This window comes from Artibeus jamaicensis, unplaced genomic scaffold (assembly GCF_021234435.1).
Source record: "Artibeus jamaicensis isolate MK-2021 breed Jamaican fruit bat unplaced genomic scaffold, CSHL_Jam_final contig_1015, whole genome shotgun sequence".
Lineage (NCBI taxonomy): Eukaryota > Metazoa > Chordata > Mammalia > Chiroptera > Phyllostomidae > Artibeus > Artibeus jamaicensis.
In genome coordinates, this window is record NW_026521194.1 from 2,371,044 (window position 1) to 2,387,874 (window position 16,831).

General features: G+C 44.9%; 2 protein-coding genes across 7 annotated transcripts in view; one reads left to right on the forward strand and one right to left on the reverse strand.

The window, feature by feature from the left end:
- COL4A3 (collagen type IV alpha 3 chain) overlaps window positions 1-13,003 on the reverse strand; it is a 127,814-nt gene extending 114,811 nt beyond the window's left edge. For both annotated transcript variants that reach the window (XM_037139236.2, XM_053665707.1), the window contains exon 1: window positions 12,776-13,003. In XM_037139236.2, the coding sequence (XP_036995131.2) occupies window positions 12,776-12,853 (78 nt within the window). In that variant the 5' untranslated portion in view covers window positions 12,854-13,003. The remainder of the gene's footprint in view (window positions 1-12,775) is intronic.
- A 63-nt stretch (window positions 13,004-13,066) lies between these two features.
- The window catches only part of COL4A4 (collagen type IV alpha 4 chain), a 112,136-nt gene continuing 108,371 nt past the window's right edge, over window positions 13,067-16,831 (forward strand). For 3 of the 5 annotated variants that reach the window (XM_053665501.1, XM_053665590.1, XM_053665625.1), the window contains exon 1: window positions 13,328-13,561. The gene's annotated coding sequence lies outside the window, so the exon portion shown is untranslated. Of the gene's footprint in view, window positions 13,155-13,327; window positions 13,562-16,831 lie in introns of those variants that run through there. The other 2 variants (XM_053665549.1, XM_053665646.1) reach the window with 2 other exon arrangements.

Genomic DNA, 16,831 nt, shown 5'->3' on the forward strand with positions numbered 1-16,831 from the left:
CTCTGGTTCAAGGGCTGGCACTCAGTCCACTGAGCCACACCAGCCAGGGCCATAGCAGTACTTTTTAAAATACTTATATGTAGATTCAAATGTTTACAAATGGGCATATATTACTTTTATTGTTAAGAAAAAAAATCAACATAGAAAAAATATTTCTGCTCAGTCTGACAATTAGTTCCAGAAGCTTCATTTGGAAACTTCCCAAGGATCCAGCCCTGTTCAAAGGCTATTCCAAGAGTTTGCTTAGCCCACCATGCTGCAGGTGAGGTACCCAGGGATCGGGCACCAAATGGCTCTACACTCTCTACCTTGTCACAGCCGATTACATATGACTGGCATTTGGGGGAGGCTGTGTCCCAATGCTGGTTATATGGCTTCTGTTTTAAATATGTGGCAAAAGTCTGTATTGTAAAGATAAAAAGAAATAATGTATTATCATGAAATGTTACCCAGGATTATCTCTATAATTAACAGGTATTTTCATTTTGGGAAAGATGTTTGGAAAGAGACCACAGAAGTGACAAAACCACCAGATGAGCTGTAGCATTGTTATTCATATGGGACGGTGCAAGGTAAATAAAACGGCTCATTTTTTAATGGGGACAGTGCTAAGGGAGGATGTTATTAGAAAATACCAGCAGCAAAGAATGCACTGAATAATATTTTTGAAAATAAAAAAAAACCCTCCTTCATACATTCCAGGAAGTTGATACTAGGTCACAAAATAACAGGAGAATTAAATGAGTATAAGAAACATATTTAAACTATTGCTCTTCTAATCTTGAAACTCATTCCTGTCTCAATACGACCTGGCTTTTGTAGAAGGCTTTCCTGTGTGTAAATGGGCTCAACCATATTATTTCTGGAGATGACGGGGGTAGGCTTTATCGACTACATGGTATGATAGAGGAAATGGAGACTCTCAGAATCAAGTGACTTGGGCCAAACCGTCACAACAGTGTGTTTCTTCCTGCACAGGAGGAGGGCACTTCCTGCTGTCCTGTGCTGCCTCCCTGGATGGCAGGCGGCCTCAGATGTCCTTGCTTGCCCGACAGCCCTGCTGGGGTCTGGGGATGCTGTTCCCTCAGGTCACATGAGGTCTGAGTGGCCTGAGCAGATCAGAGCGAGCACGAAACTGGGACCAGTTTCGCGGGCACAGCCCCAGGCACATGCAGTGTTTGATGCAGTACCGCTTGGTCTCGCCCTGCAGCTGGATCTGTGCAGGCACCCAGGCTGGATTCCAACTGGTAGGAAGCTCGTCTTAGGAGTGTGCAGATATAATGCTGTTCTTCGTTTTTATCACTTTTTTGGGAAGGGTTTGTGGAATCTGAAAAATAAGGAGAGTGCAGCCCACGTGTGTGAACCTGGGAGCCCTGCTCCATGCTGACACGGGCTCCAGCTGGGGCGAAGGCTGGGCGAGGAAAATACCATCAGCAACTCTGCGCGCTTCTTTCTGTGCGCGTGTATTTTAAAGATAAACTGTGTTTTTAAGCCTCTAAAATCTTACACTTTCTGACTCCGTTACCCTTACACACATGCCTGATCTAAAGCCTATGTGTTCTGTATTTTTCTGAATTTTTATTCTTCCTTCTCAACTCCACTTAAGTTTTGCTTTTCCATAGTTGCCCCGTGATAGAATGTGTCATTTCATTCTTATTAATAAATAAAGCCTTCAATATTTCATCTAAAAAATAATGTTTTCTAGTCTTATACCAAAGGATTCAAGAATCTACTACTTCTTTACTGCACTTTAGTATTGAACAAAATGTTGGTCCAATTCCATTCACAGAGAACCAGCAGCGCCAGTGTGACAGCGAGGGCTGGGTCCCCAGGATGGACATCCCTGACACCCATCTGCGAGGGGGGTGGCAGGAGAAGCACCATGGAGACCGGGGAGCCTCTTCCAAGAGCCCAGAAACCAATAATACTTCAGTAAATGAGAGTATTTCATTGATGTTTTGATACCGAGATGATGACAATGTCAGGAATCATTCTTTCTCGATAACCCAAGCATGTTGAGAGTCAGTCTGATCGCAAATGTTACTAAGTTACTTAAATAAGGAGTGAAGTGGTATCTGACTCTCCTTTCAGATTATCTGGGGCATTTTGGGAGGAAAGGGCTCTGCCAAAGAGCCCTACGACCTAGAACTCACAATTCTAACCCACTCCCTTCAGTGACTTGATAAATGTCTTTGGAGCAGACCCTCATCCCTACACCAGGAATGCTCTTGGCTCGTCATCATACTCGGAAATGCACAAAATCAGACATTCAATAAATCATCTACATACAAAATTATCTAAAATAGGATTTTAGTAAATATCCTTAAGGAATTCCACTGTAGCATTATTTCTAAATAATTTAAAATAACCAAAATATTCAACAGAAGTTATACATTAAATAAGTTACCGTACCACCCTACAATGAAGTACTCTGTAGACATTTAGAAATGATATTTGAGATAGTTAATGACTCAAAAATGTCACCAGTCTATCAATAGATGAAGGAAAGTAGAATTCAAATAAAAAAGTCTAGAAGGGAATACCCCTAAATGTTAAGAGTAAACATCCATTGGTATTATGATTATAGACAGTTTTTATTTTCATCTTTCTTTTTGGACTTTCAGACGTTTTCCAAATGTTGTACAACACATAAAACTTTTTAAAAAGTCAGCATGTGAACTCTTCAGCTTTCTCTATATCATACATAAACACACGGCATAAAATTATCCTATCCTGTGGTTAAATTCAAAAATGAAAATTAGCCTTGTTGCCTCGGGTCTTTCCAGACATACTTTGTCACTGGATTCACGGGGAAAATGCTGAAGCTTTCTCAGCTTTCCACTTGTAGAACTTTTTTTAAAAAGAAGTTCATGTAATAACAAAATATCCCAGTGGGGAAAAATTGCAGCAACCTGACTGTTTTGTCTGCATAATGACCAACCTCCCAAGGTTTCTAAATACACTCAAACTCATTTTTAAATACTGGAATTACTGCTCTCAGGAACCAATCTGGAGAAACTGTCTAATGAACGAACATTGATCTTAAAGATTAAAAACGAAAAATCCCTACCTTACTCCCAAAGTACTGTCAGAAAAATAAAAGATTTTATTTGGTTACATTTTTCAATAGCTCTGAGGATTACACTTTTTAAAAATCATTAATTTATCATGATAACTAATCCTACTATGCTGAGACTATGAAATACTCCTTAAATATAGGAGTGGGCAAAGTGGGTTTCCAGTTGTGAATATGCAAAACACAGTTTGTTCTTGTGTCATTACTTATTTGGGACTGTATTATTTTCATACGAATGACTGGAAACCTACTTTTGCCCACCCACCCTGCCTGTGTGTGTGTGTGTGTGTGTGTGTTTATAGGATGCATGTATTCGCATTGTGTGTGGGCATATACATGGGGCCATGAACTGGTCCAGCCTTCCTCCGTGTACATGAATGATTATCAAATTAATTGCACTGAATCAAGGAAAGGGACAGACTGAACAAATGCTGTGTTGACCTAGACTGGTTCCCCTCCCTTCCTCTCTGTCAGACTCACAAGGCACAGAATCCAGACAGAAGCCACTCGGTTCTCCTTTACGTAGGTTGGCTTCCCAGGGAGACAACAAATCTTTAAAACCAGAGTCATGTCACATTTGCTTCTGAAACACTCCAGTGTCATCAAGGCTGGCACAGGGCCATTGCACTTTCCGGTTGGGGGGTGTCTTAGGTAGGCACCCAGGACATTCTGCCTTCCTGACCAGCTTGGGGTGGGGTGGGGAGTGGGGCTGGTGTTGCTGGTCCTTTAAAAGCGAGGAGGCTGTCTCTCCTTCCAGCAGGTCCCTAACTGGGTTTCATTATTCCCTGGCTCAGAGCCTGTCCAGGCCCAGGCCCAGGTCCACTGTCCCGCCCCGGGCCTCCCAGCCATGTTGTTCAGCAAATTCAGACCTGTCCCAGTGAGGCTGAGGAGAGAATGACGGAGACACGTCAACAGGAATGAAAGAAGAGTATTTTCATCACATGTCTTTAGACGTGTGTCCATTACCGAGTCACGTGTGAATTCATTACTCATCTGTGACTAGTGTTGTGAAGAGCATGGATACACCACATTGTCTCTTTACGTTTAAATACGAATAGAAGCGCAAATGTTAAGGTCACACAACAATCAGCCACGTGCAGGCTCATGGACTTATTCCACCTTATTCACTGAGCAATTTTCTGTCCTCGGTTAGCACAACCTCCCTGGCCCCACAGCCTCTGGGGCACCCTGGCTCCCTGCCTCCCTTTCCTGTCCCCCTCGGCACCCTGCCCCCCACCCCTAACAAAACACTCAGTACGTATGTTCTCTTTGTGGTGAGTAAATAAAGTCAGCTTCATCTCTTCTTACAAAAGACTTCTATCAGTCTTAGTTTTACTCTTGACAACCCAGGGTCTGGCCTCTCTCCACTGTGGAGAGGTCCCGGCTTGCCCACATTCTTTGGCACTTCCCAAGGCTGTCTCCAAGGATGGCCTCAGTCTCTGAGCCAGTTCCTTAGAAAGGTGCTTCCCAACCACCGCCCCTTCTCCATCACCACCTCCTGTGTTCTCCCAGCCGGCACCACGGTCCGTGGTCACACACGCGTGTGCGGGGCTGTTGTCTCTTCGCCCTTCCCACCTCGACTCCCAACTTCACCCCCACCGGGGACGCAGACTTTTTAGTTTACCAGTGAATCCCGGATGCCTAGCCACACGCCTAGGTCTCTGTCCTCTTCTCTCCATCCTGTTTTTCATAGTAATAATCAAATAGTTGTAGCTGGAATATAAAACTGGGTACTTAATTCGTCCCAGGCATTGTACTGAATATTTTATCTGTAATAGATACAGTACCACCATTTTCAGATAACAAAAACAGATCTTTTTGGAAGCAATTTGTTCAAGGTGACATTGACTTATTACCTGGCTGAATTCCAGTGATAATCTAGTTTATAGTTTAAGGAGAAAGGTGGGGTGTGGTGTGTTGGTGTTTAATATCTTTCTCCTTATCTCCATTCATTATCCCAAGTGTTTACTGTCTTGGTGATGTTTCTTCAATTCCTTACCTGCGTTAACTTGCTCATATTTTGACAATGGGGCAATATAATTGGACATACACAAATGGTAATTTGTGAAGCTTTAAGCATTGTGGCCAAGACCAACCACCTTGATTTTTTTTTTTTGAGAAAAAGTTGCATTGATATTTAGGTATAACCCATGCTTATTTATTGTCTTTAATTTGAGTTGTTGTTCTGACATGTATTTCTTATGGAAAATATTAAACAATGTGCTATATTCAGAGATAGGACCTTAGAGACCGTATCTCCCTCTCTTATCTGCATGTCATTTACATGAATCTGCATCCCCCCACCTTGGTGGCCACGTGTGGCTATAGACACTTGAAATGTGGCTAGTTCGAATTGAGATGTTCTAGAAGTGTAAAATACACACCAGGTTTTGAAAACGCAATGTGAAAAAAGATAATAAAATATCTATAGGTGATTTTTAATAATGATAACATGTTGAAATGATAGAATTATAGATGTGTTTTGGTAAATAAAATATATTAAAGTTAATTTCACCCATTTACTTTTATTTTTTAATGTGGCCACTGGAAAATTTTAAATTACCTATGTGTCTCATAGTTAATGGCTCAAATCATATTTCCGTTGGATGATATGACATAGAGGTTTATTTATATGAATTTATAAAAGCATGCAAAAATTATAGAACCACTATAGTTTACTTCAGTCCGGGCTAGAAAAGGCATCTGAAGCCAGGGGCCGCAGCTGGCAGTTCTGTGAAGAGACCGGGAGAATGGAAAGACTGGCGTAGGTGCTTCAAGAAGACAAGAGCAGGTGATTATATCTTGTGAGGTTAACGCAGAGTTTGGAGTAAGAGGCTTTCTTATCAGATCTTTAGTGATGAAGAGGACTCAGAGATGCTAAGTGACTGTTCAAGGCCGGGGTGGGAGGGTTGACAAGGAAAATGTGTGCTCTGTTAAGAAGCTGATGTAATCCTGGTTTCCTTATTTTCCCCAACTGAAAACAAAGGTGAAATAAATGACCTACAGTGAAAGTCTGTTACGGTTAAAATGTTTAGACTCCAGCCAGATATAAATAGTATAGGACAAAAAAGCTCTGAGCAACTGCGTGTTTCTGCTGATCCTGGAAAATCTTTTGCTCTGTGGTGGATGGATGCTTTTTGGCTGAAGGCCACAGCACGAGTATGGTCGAATCCACACGGATGAAGGACCACAGGGCATCTGCAAAGCAGACAGTCCTGCTGTTGGAACAATACCCTGGCAGGTCTGAGGGCTTGGATCATGCTTAGCACCAGGTGATATCATTGTGCCGGGTAACATGGCAAAAATTATAAGGAAAATACAAAGTCAAATTCTATTTAGTTCACGTTATTTTCCAATGATCACGCCTGAAAACAAACCCAGCTACTGTAACCCCAGAGAAAAGCTGAAGGAGGAAGACCCTTCATCTGGTCAGAGAGAGGAGGCTGGTGGCTGTGCTGTTGCTGATGTGGGACCCTCACGTGGTCGAACGGGTCTAGGATGTTTGGTGGGAGGGGCAGTGGTAGGAGGGGGGGCGAGGGTGACTCTGAGAACGTGACAGGAAACATGTTCGGTCCCCTGCTTCCCCAAACCATTACCAATAAGTCCACCGAATGGGAAAAAAATTCCATGGGAGCCACAGAACTACTTTGCTATTTTTTTCCTCCCAGGGCAGGAGAGCTCCAATCTGTGAGCTGCGAGGCAAAATGAAAGCAGGCGGCTTGCTGAGCGGGGACGGAGAAGGCTGATCTTCCCTGATTCTCGTTCACATCTTCTCCCCAGGGGTGAGAATTCATGGACAGAAGGAAGAAAAGAAACTGCCAGACCTTGAGATCATAGGAAAAGAATTAGAAAGATAATATAAATAAGTATGTATGAAATGATTAAGGAGGCATAAAAAGTGAGTAAAAACCTACAAAAAAGACAAAAAACCCAGACAGACTTAGACTTTGAACTTCTAATAAAAAGTCATTGAAATTTTAAAAATCGTTGCTAGCATTTACTGAGTGATTGATCACTAAACCATAGTAAGTATGTGTTATGTATATTAAATCATTTAATTCTTATAAAACCCTGAGGTTTATCTCTTATTACCATTTTAGGATAAGAAAACTGAGATGAAAAATTAGAAAGCTGGTAATCATAGACAGCCCATGTCAAATGGTTCCAGAGTTGTCTTTTGTTATTAAAAATTACAGGACATTGAAACAGCTACTGAAAATTATAAACAGCAGAAGAGAGAATTGAAAACAGAAAGATGGGTGTGCGGATATTCTATCGACTGCAGTGTGGAGGGAAGCAGCACCTGAACCAAAGCTCAATGCGCTACAACTTGCTCTCAAGGCCAAGGTGACGGGTTTATGGGGAGTCTGCGTGAATCTCACACTGCAGAACAAAGGTTCTGTGGGGAGAGGAGAGGTGGCTCCCGTCTCCCGCAGGTTAAAGGTTTCCCCACAGGTGGTCATGCTCTACACCTCAAGGCGCAGCAGGAAGCCAGGGATGGAGTCTAGAGGAAGCATCAGGCTGTGCCCGTGTCGAGTCCATGGCCAAAGGGACAGCCGGGCAGGTAAGCACCCGTAGCCCAGGAGCAGAGTGAGGCCAAGAGGAGCGGAGAAGGAAATGAAAGGTATCCGATATAAGAAGTCGGGAGAGCTGGAGGAAGACAGGAGAAGGTCCAGGATACATCCTAACGACCAGGAGCAGAGTGGGAAAGGGGAAGTGTAGAAAAGAAATGTCTGGGACTCTTCAAGATTTGATAATATGATAGACTGCAGATTAAATATCCATAATGAGATACCACTTCACATCAGAGAGAGTGTTCATCATAAACAAACCAGTAAGTCCTGGAGAGGGTGTGGAGGAAGGGGAACCCTAGTGCACTGTAGGGGGGAATGCAGACTGGTGCACCGCTGTGGAAAACAGTCTGGAACTTCCTTAGAAAACCAAAAATGGACCTGCCTTTGACCTGTCAATCTGCTGTTGGGATTATTCCCTCAGGATCCTGAAACACCAGTTCCAAAGAACCCATGCACCCCAACGTTCATAGCAGCACAATTTACACTAGCCAAGTGCTGGAACCAATGTAAGTGCCCATCAGTAAATGAATGGATCAAAAAACTGCGGTACATTTACACAATGGAATACTACGCAGCAGAAAGAAAGAAGGAGCTCCTACCCTTCTCGACAGCATGGATGGAACTAGACAGCATTATGCTGAGTGGAATAAGCCAGGTGGTAAAAGAGAAATACCATATGATCTCACCTCTAAGTGGAACCTAATCAACAAAACAAACGAGCAAGCAAAATACCACCAGAGACTTTGAAATAAAGAACAAACTGACAGTTACCAGAGAGGAGCGGGGAGAGGGGTAATGGGGGATAATAGGGGAAGGGCCATCAAGGGCCCACGTATAAAGGACACATGGACAAAGGGGGCAGGTTCGAGGCTGGGAGACAGGGGTGGATGGTGCAGGAGGGAGTGGTGCGGTGAAAATGGAGAAAACTGTACTTGAACAACAATAAAAAATAAATAAGTAAATATCCACTGAGTAAGGTATATTAAAAATACACGTGCACATACGTTATAATTTCAATTAACAAGATCAAAACTCTTGCTCTAATTGATAAACCTGGAAATCTTTGAAGTCTCTACCACAATTCAATAAACCAGTAACTAAAAAGTCCCCGCATGTTAGGATATTAACAAATAAACATTTAAATAACACACAGGAAAAGAAATCAATTTGAAAATATTTTAACCTTAATGATTTTGGAATACTACTTATTAAAACGTGTGTAGTGCAGTTAAAGCAGTATCGTGGTGGAAATGTTTTAGCCTTAAATGCTTTTCAGCTATTCAAGGTCGCTGTATTAAAGTCAAAATGCAACACTGTTTTCTGTATGGTATAGCAAAACTGTGTTTTGCTATATCTATAATAGTTAGACTATTAAATTTTACAAAAGTGTGCCAGTTACAGTGGCACTAAAAATATTTAATACTGGGAAATTCAAGAAACAGAAAACACCAAAACACCATGAGAAATTAAGGCCCTAAAAAGAGACCCGTATATGAAAACAAATAACTCAGATGTAAGTGGTAGACGTTTGCAGATGTAATACCACAAAACGGTGTGAGTGAAAGAATGGAATACTCAATAAATAATGTTCTATACGTGGTTTTTCCTAAATGAGAGGCAGCAGGTCGAAACTTATCCACACTTGCTTAATCTCAGAGATAGATGCACCTCTTCTTGTTTGTCTGAAGTGTTTCCTAATTCAACTTTTCACATTTAAAAATGAAATCTGTTGAGAGAGCGTCCTCCCTAAATGCAGCTGTTCTTCAGCTCCTGATATGTGCTTGCCAAGTTTCTGCCCTGTCTGGAATTTTAGGGCAAAAAAGAGGAAGGATAAATCACGTTATCTCCCGATAATGTGACCCTCACCTTCCCCAGGTATCAGAGGAGGCTGCTCTCTAGCTACACTCCTAGACCTACTGTGTGTGGCAAGAGCAGGGTGCCTCTGGGTTTCACGTGGGTGAGCAGCTGGGTCAGGAAACAGCTGTAAACCTGGGGAAGCTGCCAACAGCAGGCCTGGGGCTGGATGCCTGCAGAAAGGGACGTTACTTGGGGAGCCTCAGAACACATTATGGGGGTGGACAGATCTGCCCCATCTGCGCTGGGAATGTGGGGTCAACACCACCCCTCTCTTCCCCCTTTTGAGAAATGCCGAAATGAAATCGCAGCAACCTAGAACAAAATATGTCCTTAACTAGTGGAGCACAAAGATGGTAAACATCCTGGTCCAAAGGCTAAGTTTAGCTCTCACTTGGGAAGTCTGGCCCTGTACTCTTTAGGCCTTTACAAAAAAGCGGAGTTTTGTCAAGTTTTGACTTATTTGCTAACATCTAGAAATTGAGAGATTTCTGATGGAAACTGGACTCCTAGCTTCTCTCCTGAAAAGCAGGGATTCTGGCATTCCTGAGCCTGAAGTCCAGAATGCTAAGAATCGGTCAGTCCTGAAGACTGTGCCCCCCTCCCCCAATGGCCCCACTCATTACCTCACCTGCTGGCCCCACCAGGGGCTTCAACTCCCTCATTTCACAGATGAGTAAACTGAGGCTCAGAGAGGTCAAATGCCTTGGCTAATGTCAGTGACCTTGTGGTAGATGCCACACTAGCACCAAGTTGGCCAGTTACCAGCTAACTTGTGACTCCTTTTTTTCTGTATGATGAAGGCACATTTCATGGTCTCTAATGACATGGTCTGTGTATTTGAGTAGGTGCACTGGAAATGATCATTCTTATATATTTAATGAGGCCCACTTAAGTGATGATAAAAATAATATAAATGGGTTAATTATAATATAAGTAAAAAGTCACCAAGGCTTAGCCAAACCCAAACCAGAAAGTTTTACATGTGACACACCATAAGAGAATATGACGATGTAACTGACGATTGCTAGTAGCTGGAGGTTGCCTGATCCCAGAGCACCACTGTTTCTGGCCGATCTTCATACACATGTGAGTCCTCCTGACTTTCTCCCGCCCTCCTTAATTTCCCCTATTTTTTCTGAGTCTAGAAAGATGACAAAACTCTGCTCTGGAACTCTTTCCTGGGTCTTCCCACCACAGATGCCTCTGTTAGGACTTTTGCTTGTTGAATTTATTAGACTAAGGCTGGTAGACAATCTGCACTGACTTGGTTGAGTTTTGCCCATTATCCCCAGAAGTACTGAGTTACCTGGGGTGCGCAGTCCTACTCTGTGCAAAGTGAGTTGCTTAGAACCAGCTCCGTGAAGAGATTCCATGGATTACACAACCCTGTAGGATGTAAAACACTAAATAACCTAGATGTAGGTCAGTAGGAGAAAGGCCCGATGACTTTGGTATATTTATTTTATGGAAAACCATGCAAGGGGGGAAAAACAGGAAAAAGACAAATCTGTCTTAAATACTGATATGGACAGACTTGTAGATTACAAAACAATTTTCATATGTAATATATAATATATATACATATAAAATTACTTATGTGGCTTATGTTGAAATACTCAAAGAGATGGGGGAGGGAAGTATAAGGGGATTAAATGCACATTGTTTGTGGGTCCCCTTATTTGCATAAAGGCACAAGACACGTCTGGAAAGAAACAGGAAGTGGTGAGAGTGAACACCTTGTTCAGACAGCAGAGGGGGAGTGGTATGGAGGTGAGCAAGGGGCATTTTAGCTTTATCTGTAGTATTTGGATTTAAATTATTTTTTAATTATTTAATTTTATTTCGCAGTGACAGTTGACATTTAACATTATTGTTATTTTTAAATATTATATTTTTATTTTATTTTTAAAGAAGGGAAGGGAGGGAGAAAGAGAAGGGGAGAAACATCAATGCATGGTTCCCACTCACACGCCCCCTACTGGGGACCTGGCCTGCAACCCAGGCATATGCTCGGACTGGGAATTGAACCAGGGGCCCTTGGGTTCTCAGGCTGGTGCTCAATCTGCTGAGGCACACCAGCCAGGGCCACATTCAGTATTATTTTGTATCGGTTCCAGGTGTACAGTACATTGGTTAGACAGTCACATTCGTCACAAAGGGCTTCTCCTGGATGCTCTAGGTACCCACCCGCACCCTACTTAGTTATTACAATATTGTTGGCTACATTAATTTACGCAGAAGATACCTGAATGACGTGTGGCCAAGGGCTCTAAAGACTTTTCATGTATGCACGTGACTATTGATTTCCGATCATAGTCTGTCATGAAATTTGTAAAACATCTTTTTCATTCTTGGAAATGAAACGTTACTGTGTTGCCACCCCAAATTTATTATTCGCCAAGTTAAATTCTTAAACGTAAAAACCACAGGAAGAATCTGAAAGGTTAAATTCTATTTTCACAAGTTAAAGGGACGTACCTCACCTCTAGCAGCCGGAACAGTTTTGAGGACACCCAATTCATCTTTAATTGCACAGAATAGGAAATACGGGGATGGATTTAAATGGATCGGGGGTCTTTCAAACTCCTAATGAAAATGAAGGTGACAGATCGCCTAATTTATACTCGCAGGAAGTCTATTTCTAAGCTGTGATGGCACTGCTTTGCCCAGGGACAGGGAGGGACTGAACGCTGGAGGGACAAGTTTCGGTGAGGAAGCCGAGCCCTAGAGAGGGCAGCGAGTTCAGTGCCAAGTGGCCTCTAAGAAGTGGCAGGGCCAGGGCTCCCGCTCGAGCTTTTACTGCCGGCCCTGGTGCTCTCTGCCTGGGTGTTCTGGTTCACCAATGCGGGTGCCCTCCGAGTCTCCACAGCCGGTGTTGTCACGTGTTCACCCAGAGATTATCTATCCACCCCATCTTATCTTATCCTATCTATCTGTCTATCTATCTATCTATCTATCTATCTATCTATCTATCTATCTATCTATCTATCTATCTATCTATCATCTATCTATCTATCTTTGGAGATCTTTCCTTGCCATCCCTGACCCCTAGATGATGCTACAAGTCTCCTCTTTGCCTCTCCCTCCAGTCCGGCGCAGTCCACCTGTTCCCCGGGCATCCTCGCTTGCTCGCGTCCCCACGCTGCCGGCCTAGCGACCTGCGTGGAGCCTGCAGTCACCGCACCCACCCGGCAAGGTCTCCAGGGCCGCGCTGCAGCGGATGGGGTTGAACTCCGCCAGGGTGGGAGCGGCGCCGCTCCGCACTCACCTTGCCCAGGGTGGGCACGGCCGCCAGCAGCACCAGCAAAAGCTGCAGCAGGAGCCTCCGCGCCGTCTGGGGGCACATGGTGGGCGCCCGTTGAGAGTACACGCAGGCTCCCCAGCCACCGCGCGTCCCTTGCGTGGCCCGAGCTGCAGAGTCCGGCCGTGAAGCCCGGTTTACCAGCCGGACTGGGGCGGATTTTGTAGGGCTCAGCCCGGCTGTCTGTCCCTCCCCACCGACGCTTTTCGACTGTGGGTCCAAGGGAGGGAAGAAGTGGCTCAGGTCCCGCCCTCGTCCCACCTCCCCTTCAACTCACCAGGCAATGTCCCTCCGACCTGGGCGTTGTGCCCAGGAGGCGAGAAAGGGCTGCGAGCCTGCGAGGCAGGTGGGCGAGGATCCAGGGTTAGGGGTTAAGGAAGTGATGCTCCCAAGGTCTTGGAGCCGAGGCGGAGCAAGGGGGCTGCGGGTCGGAGGTGGAGAATTTTGGGGGTGTGCAATGGGGAGGCGGCAGGGCAAAGTGGAGGGAGTGGCCAGCGGCCGTGCCCAGATTAAGTGGGAGGCGCGCCGGGCCTCGGCACTCCAGGGCCCGCTGGCTCCGGCTCCCGGCGGTGCCATCTCGCTGCTTTCCCTTTCTACCACTCGCCTCGGACTCGCAGCCTCCGAACTGGGCCGAGCGGGCGTGGTGCAGAGGCGGCTGAGTGGCTCCTGGATTTGGGCGCGGCAGAGCTAGGTGGTGTGCGCCCCGGTGGCTGGAGATGAGGCGGCCCCTGGCGCTGCGGGCGGCCCCCGGAGGTAAGGCGCCTGGGTCACAGGCTGGGCAACCACTGCCCTTGAACCGGGGGCATCTGCCAGTGGGGGGCAGTGGAGAAAGCCTGGCATCTCAGGTAGGGCGTGCGGGGTGGCGGGGTGGCGGGGAGCTGGGGCTCAGGGTCACCAGAGGAGAACGTGTCTGGCTCCCGAGCTTGTCTGCCTGGGCTTGAACTGGGCGCTGTGTTTTGATTAATTTGGAGGCTCAGGTTACCACCATCCTGGCAGTCTGGGCACTGCGACATGCCAAGAGCAAAAGGCAGCTGAGGGGAAAGAGAATGCCCATCCTATTCTCTGCTGCGTTGAACTGGCTTTTCAGGCTGGATCTTATCTGCGGAAATGCAGGGGAAACCGAGAGCCAACTTTGTCCTGGGTGTCTCCCTCCTGAGAGTGCCCTTCGCGGAGGTGGTCCTGGATACAGACGTGCAGTTATCTGGCTTGTCAGGGCGCCCTCTTCCCTTCTTGCACCAGTTGACGGCATTGGCTCTGGGGATGCATGTAGACCCTTCTCAGAATAATGCTATTAAGTGCATACAATACAACTAAATCAGAACTACTTTTACCAGCATACCGTTGCTAAAGCGTTCAAGTCATGATGGAGCAACAGACGTGAGTCGTTAACCTTGCATGGGACGCCTCTAGGTCCAACCACAGCTCCATGAGAGCAACTTGAATCTCACAGCAGCTGCAAAACTGAAATGAGACAGGAAAGCGGCTGCAAACTCCCAGGCGCTGCCAATACTGTCGTAGTTTGTTGCCTGTATGCATAACCGAAGGCAGCGCTGAACTTCCAGGACAGTGAGTGAAGCCGGAGATGGACCTTTTGCTCCCATCCAAGTTCACAGACCACCTGAATGCATCTCGAGGCTGGGAACCCCTGCTTGGGGGCGGTGCTGCTGACCTCTGCAGCAGATGGTCGTGGGACACCAAATGTAACATATGTGGTGTGGTTCCTGACTGAGGAAAACTGCTTGCTTGCAGTTAGAATGGGGTCTATCCTATTAGCGTACTAGACCTGTGTCTGCAGGCAAAAGCCTGGCAGCAGATGAATGAAGATACACCCCAGCTTTTTTTTGCTGTAGAGTGAATATTACAGTCTTCCCTCTGTGTTTTTTATGCCCGTGATTGCGGTCGTTCATTAGAATCTCCCAGGGATCATCTAAAAATCCCGATACCTAGTTCATCCGAAGCCAATTGCACCAGACTGTCCAGCGGTCGGACTCAGGTATCAGTTTGTTTTAAAGCTTTCTGGAGAGTCCCATATACAACCAAGTGTGAGAGCCACTGTTTTATGAGCATATTTCAGTTAAGTTAGCTGCATGGAATCAGGGTCTCTTCTTAGGAGAATAATAAAATGGACTTTTATTACTAAATCTTTATTAAGATTTATTGTATTATTATAAACATAATATAATCAAATATTTTATAGTTATTAAGATTATATACCCATTAAAATATATTAAACTCTTTAATAGGACTATGCTTGCCCAAGCCACACATGTTGCTGGGTGTTACGCAGTAGCATCTTCCTATTGACAGGGATGCTCTTACGGAACCTTCTCCCGCCACCCTGGTTTGATAGGACATCAACTGCTGTGTTGATGAAGTAACAGTGCCCAAGAATTCTGAGGGGCTTATGAACATCTTGCGTGAAATGACATTACTCTCTCTGGGGAAAAACCCCTCAAAGTTAGTGTTAAATGCTCCTCCTTTTTGCTGAACTCCAGATTTCTCAGTTTGGACCTTTTCCCTGAAACCAAGTCCTTTTAATGGAAGACCAGTCTTGGTTTTATCACCTTTGGAATGGGAGGAGCAGTCTACTGCAGGTCACTTCTGATGCCACAGTAGCGCAGGATGTACATATAGTAAGGGGGAAGCACAGTTAAGAGCTTGGTCTCTGCAGTAAGCTCTGGGTTTTGAGTCCTTTCCATACTTCATAGTGTTGACCTAACCTCTCTGGACTGGGAGCTTCTCTTCTGCACAGTGGGCATAATCATGGTACCCATCTCAAGGAGATGTAGGAAAAGAATGTGGTGATGCAGTAGAAGCCCTTTGTTTAGGGTTGGCACAAAACAATCAGCAGTAGAATTTGGTCCTCCAGTTGCATGAAGGAAAACAAGGGGGATGAGAAATGGTGGCACAAGACAGAGATGCTCTTCTCAGCTCCACAGGAAAGGGGATTAAGCACACCTCCCTTGCTTCCTTGAAGACAATGAACTATTAAGGCATCGAGAACTTGCTTCTTGGCATTTCTGGGAGCAGCAGCTTGGCATCCTAGAGAGCTGGTTAGAAATGCAGACTCTTAGGCCCCACCCAAGACCCACTGACTCAGAGGCTACATTCACCAAGATCTCCAGATAACTCACCAGCACATTCAACTTTGAGAAGTGGCTTGTCTCAAAGCCAGACTTACCCACCCACTCCTCACCTTCCCACCTCACACCTACACCCTCCTTTAGTACAGTGTTTGGTATGCTCACGAGGTAGCATTATTGATTTTTAAAAAATCATCTCTGGGTCAAGAGGTTTGACTTTTTGTAGCTGATTCTTTAAATGTGATAAGCAAGGGAAGTGAGGTCAATTCATTTTGTACATTCGAAGGACACAGAGATCTCTCCTTTTCACTTTGGTTCCAAGTAAGGGTTTTGGAAAAAAAATGAAGTGGTCATTGCCTTTGAAACACCCTATATTATTATTTTTGCCCTGCCTCCACTTCTATCACCACACTCTGTTTTCTGCACAGTGCTGAAACATGCAGAGTTGGTTTCCCTGCATTTGAATGTAGGCCCCACAAAGGCAGGGCATTGTAGGTGTTCTGTCATTGAATGAATGAATGAGGTTCTTTACATTTGCTGAGTGAATGAAGTTGGGTGACTTGGCAAATTCACTGAGGATTCACACCCAGGTCTGTTTTCTTCCAAAGTTCACGATCTTTCTAGAGGCTTTATCATATAGGGGTATACTTCTGCTTTTGATGAGTTGCACTTTGCCGGGCTTCCTGTAGCTTCTTTAGTCTTTTTTAAAGGTTAAATTTAATCTTAATTAATTTTTAAATTAATCTTGTTTTACTTCATCTCCCCTCTTAGTCATTCCTCTTCTTTCAAGAACCTTTTCCTTTCAACACCTCTAGAACAGTTGACTCCCAGGTTCTTTTAGAACCTCAGTCAGCATCACTCATGTCAGTTCTTGCTATAGCATCTCTGGATTCCTTCTCTACATTTCTAAGCTCATGGCCCTGCCTTGTGCCTGCCCTGT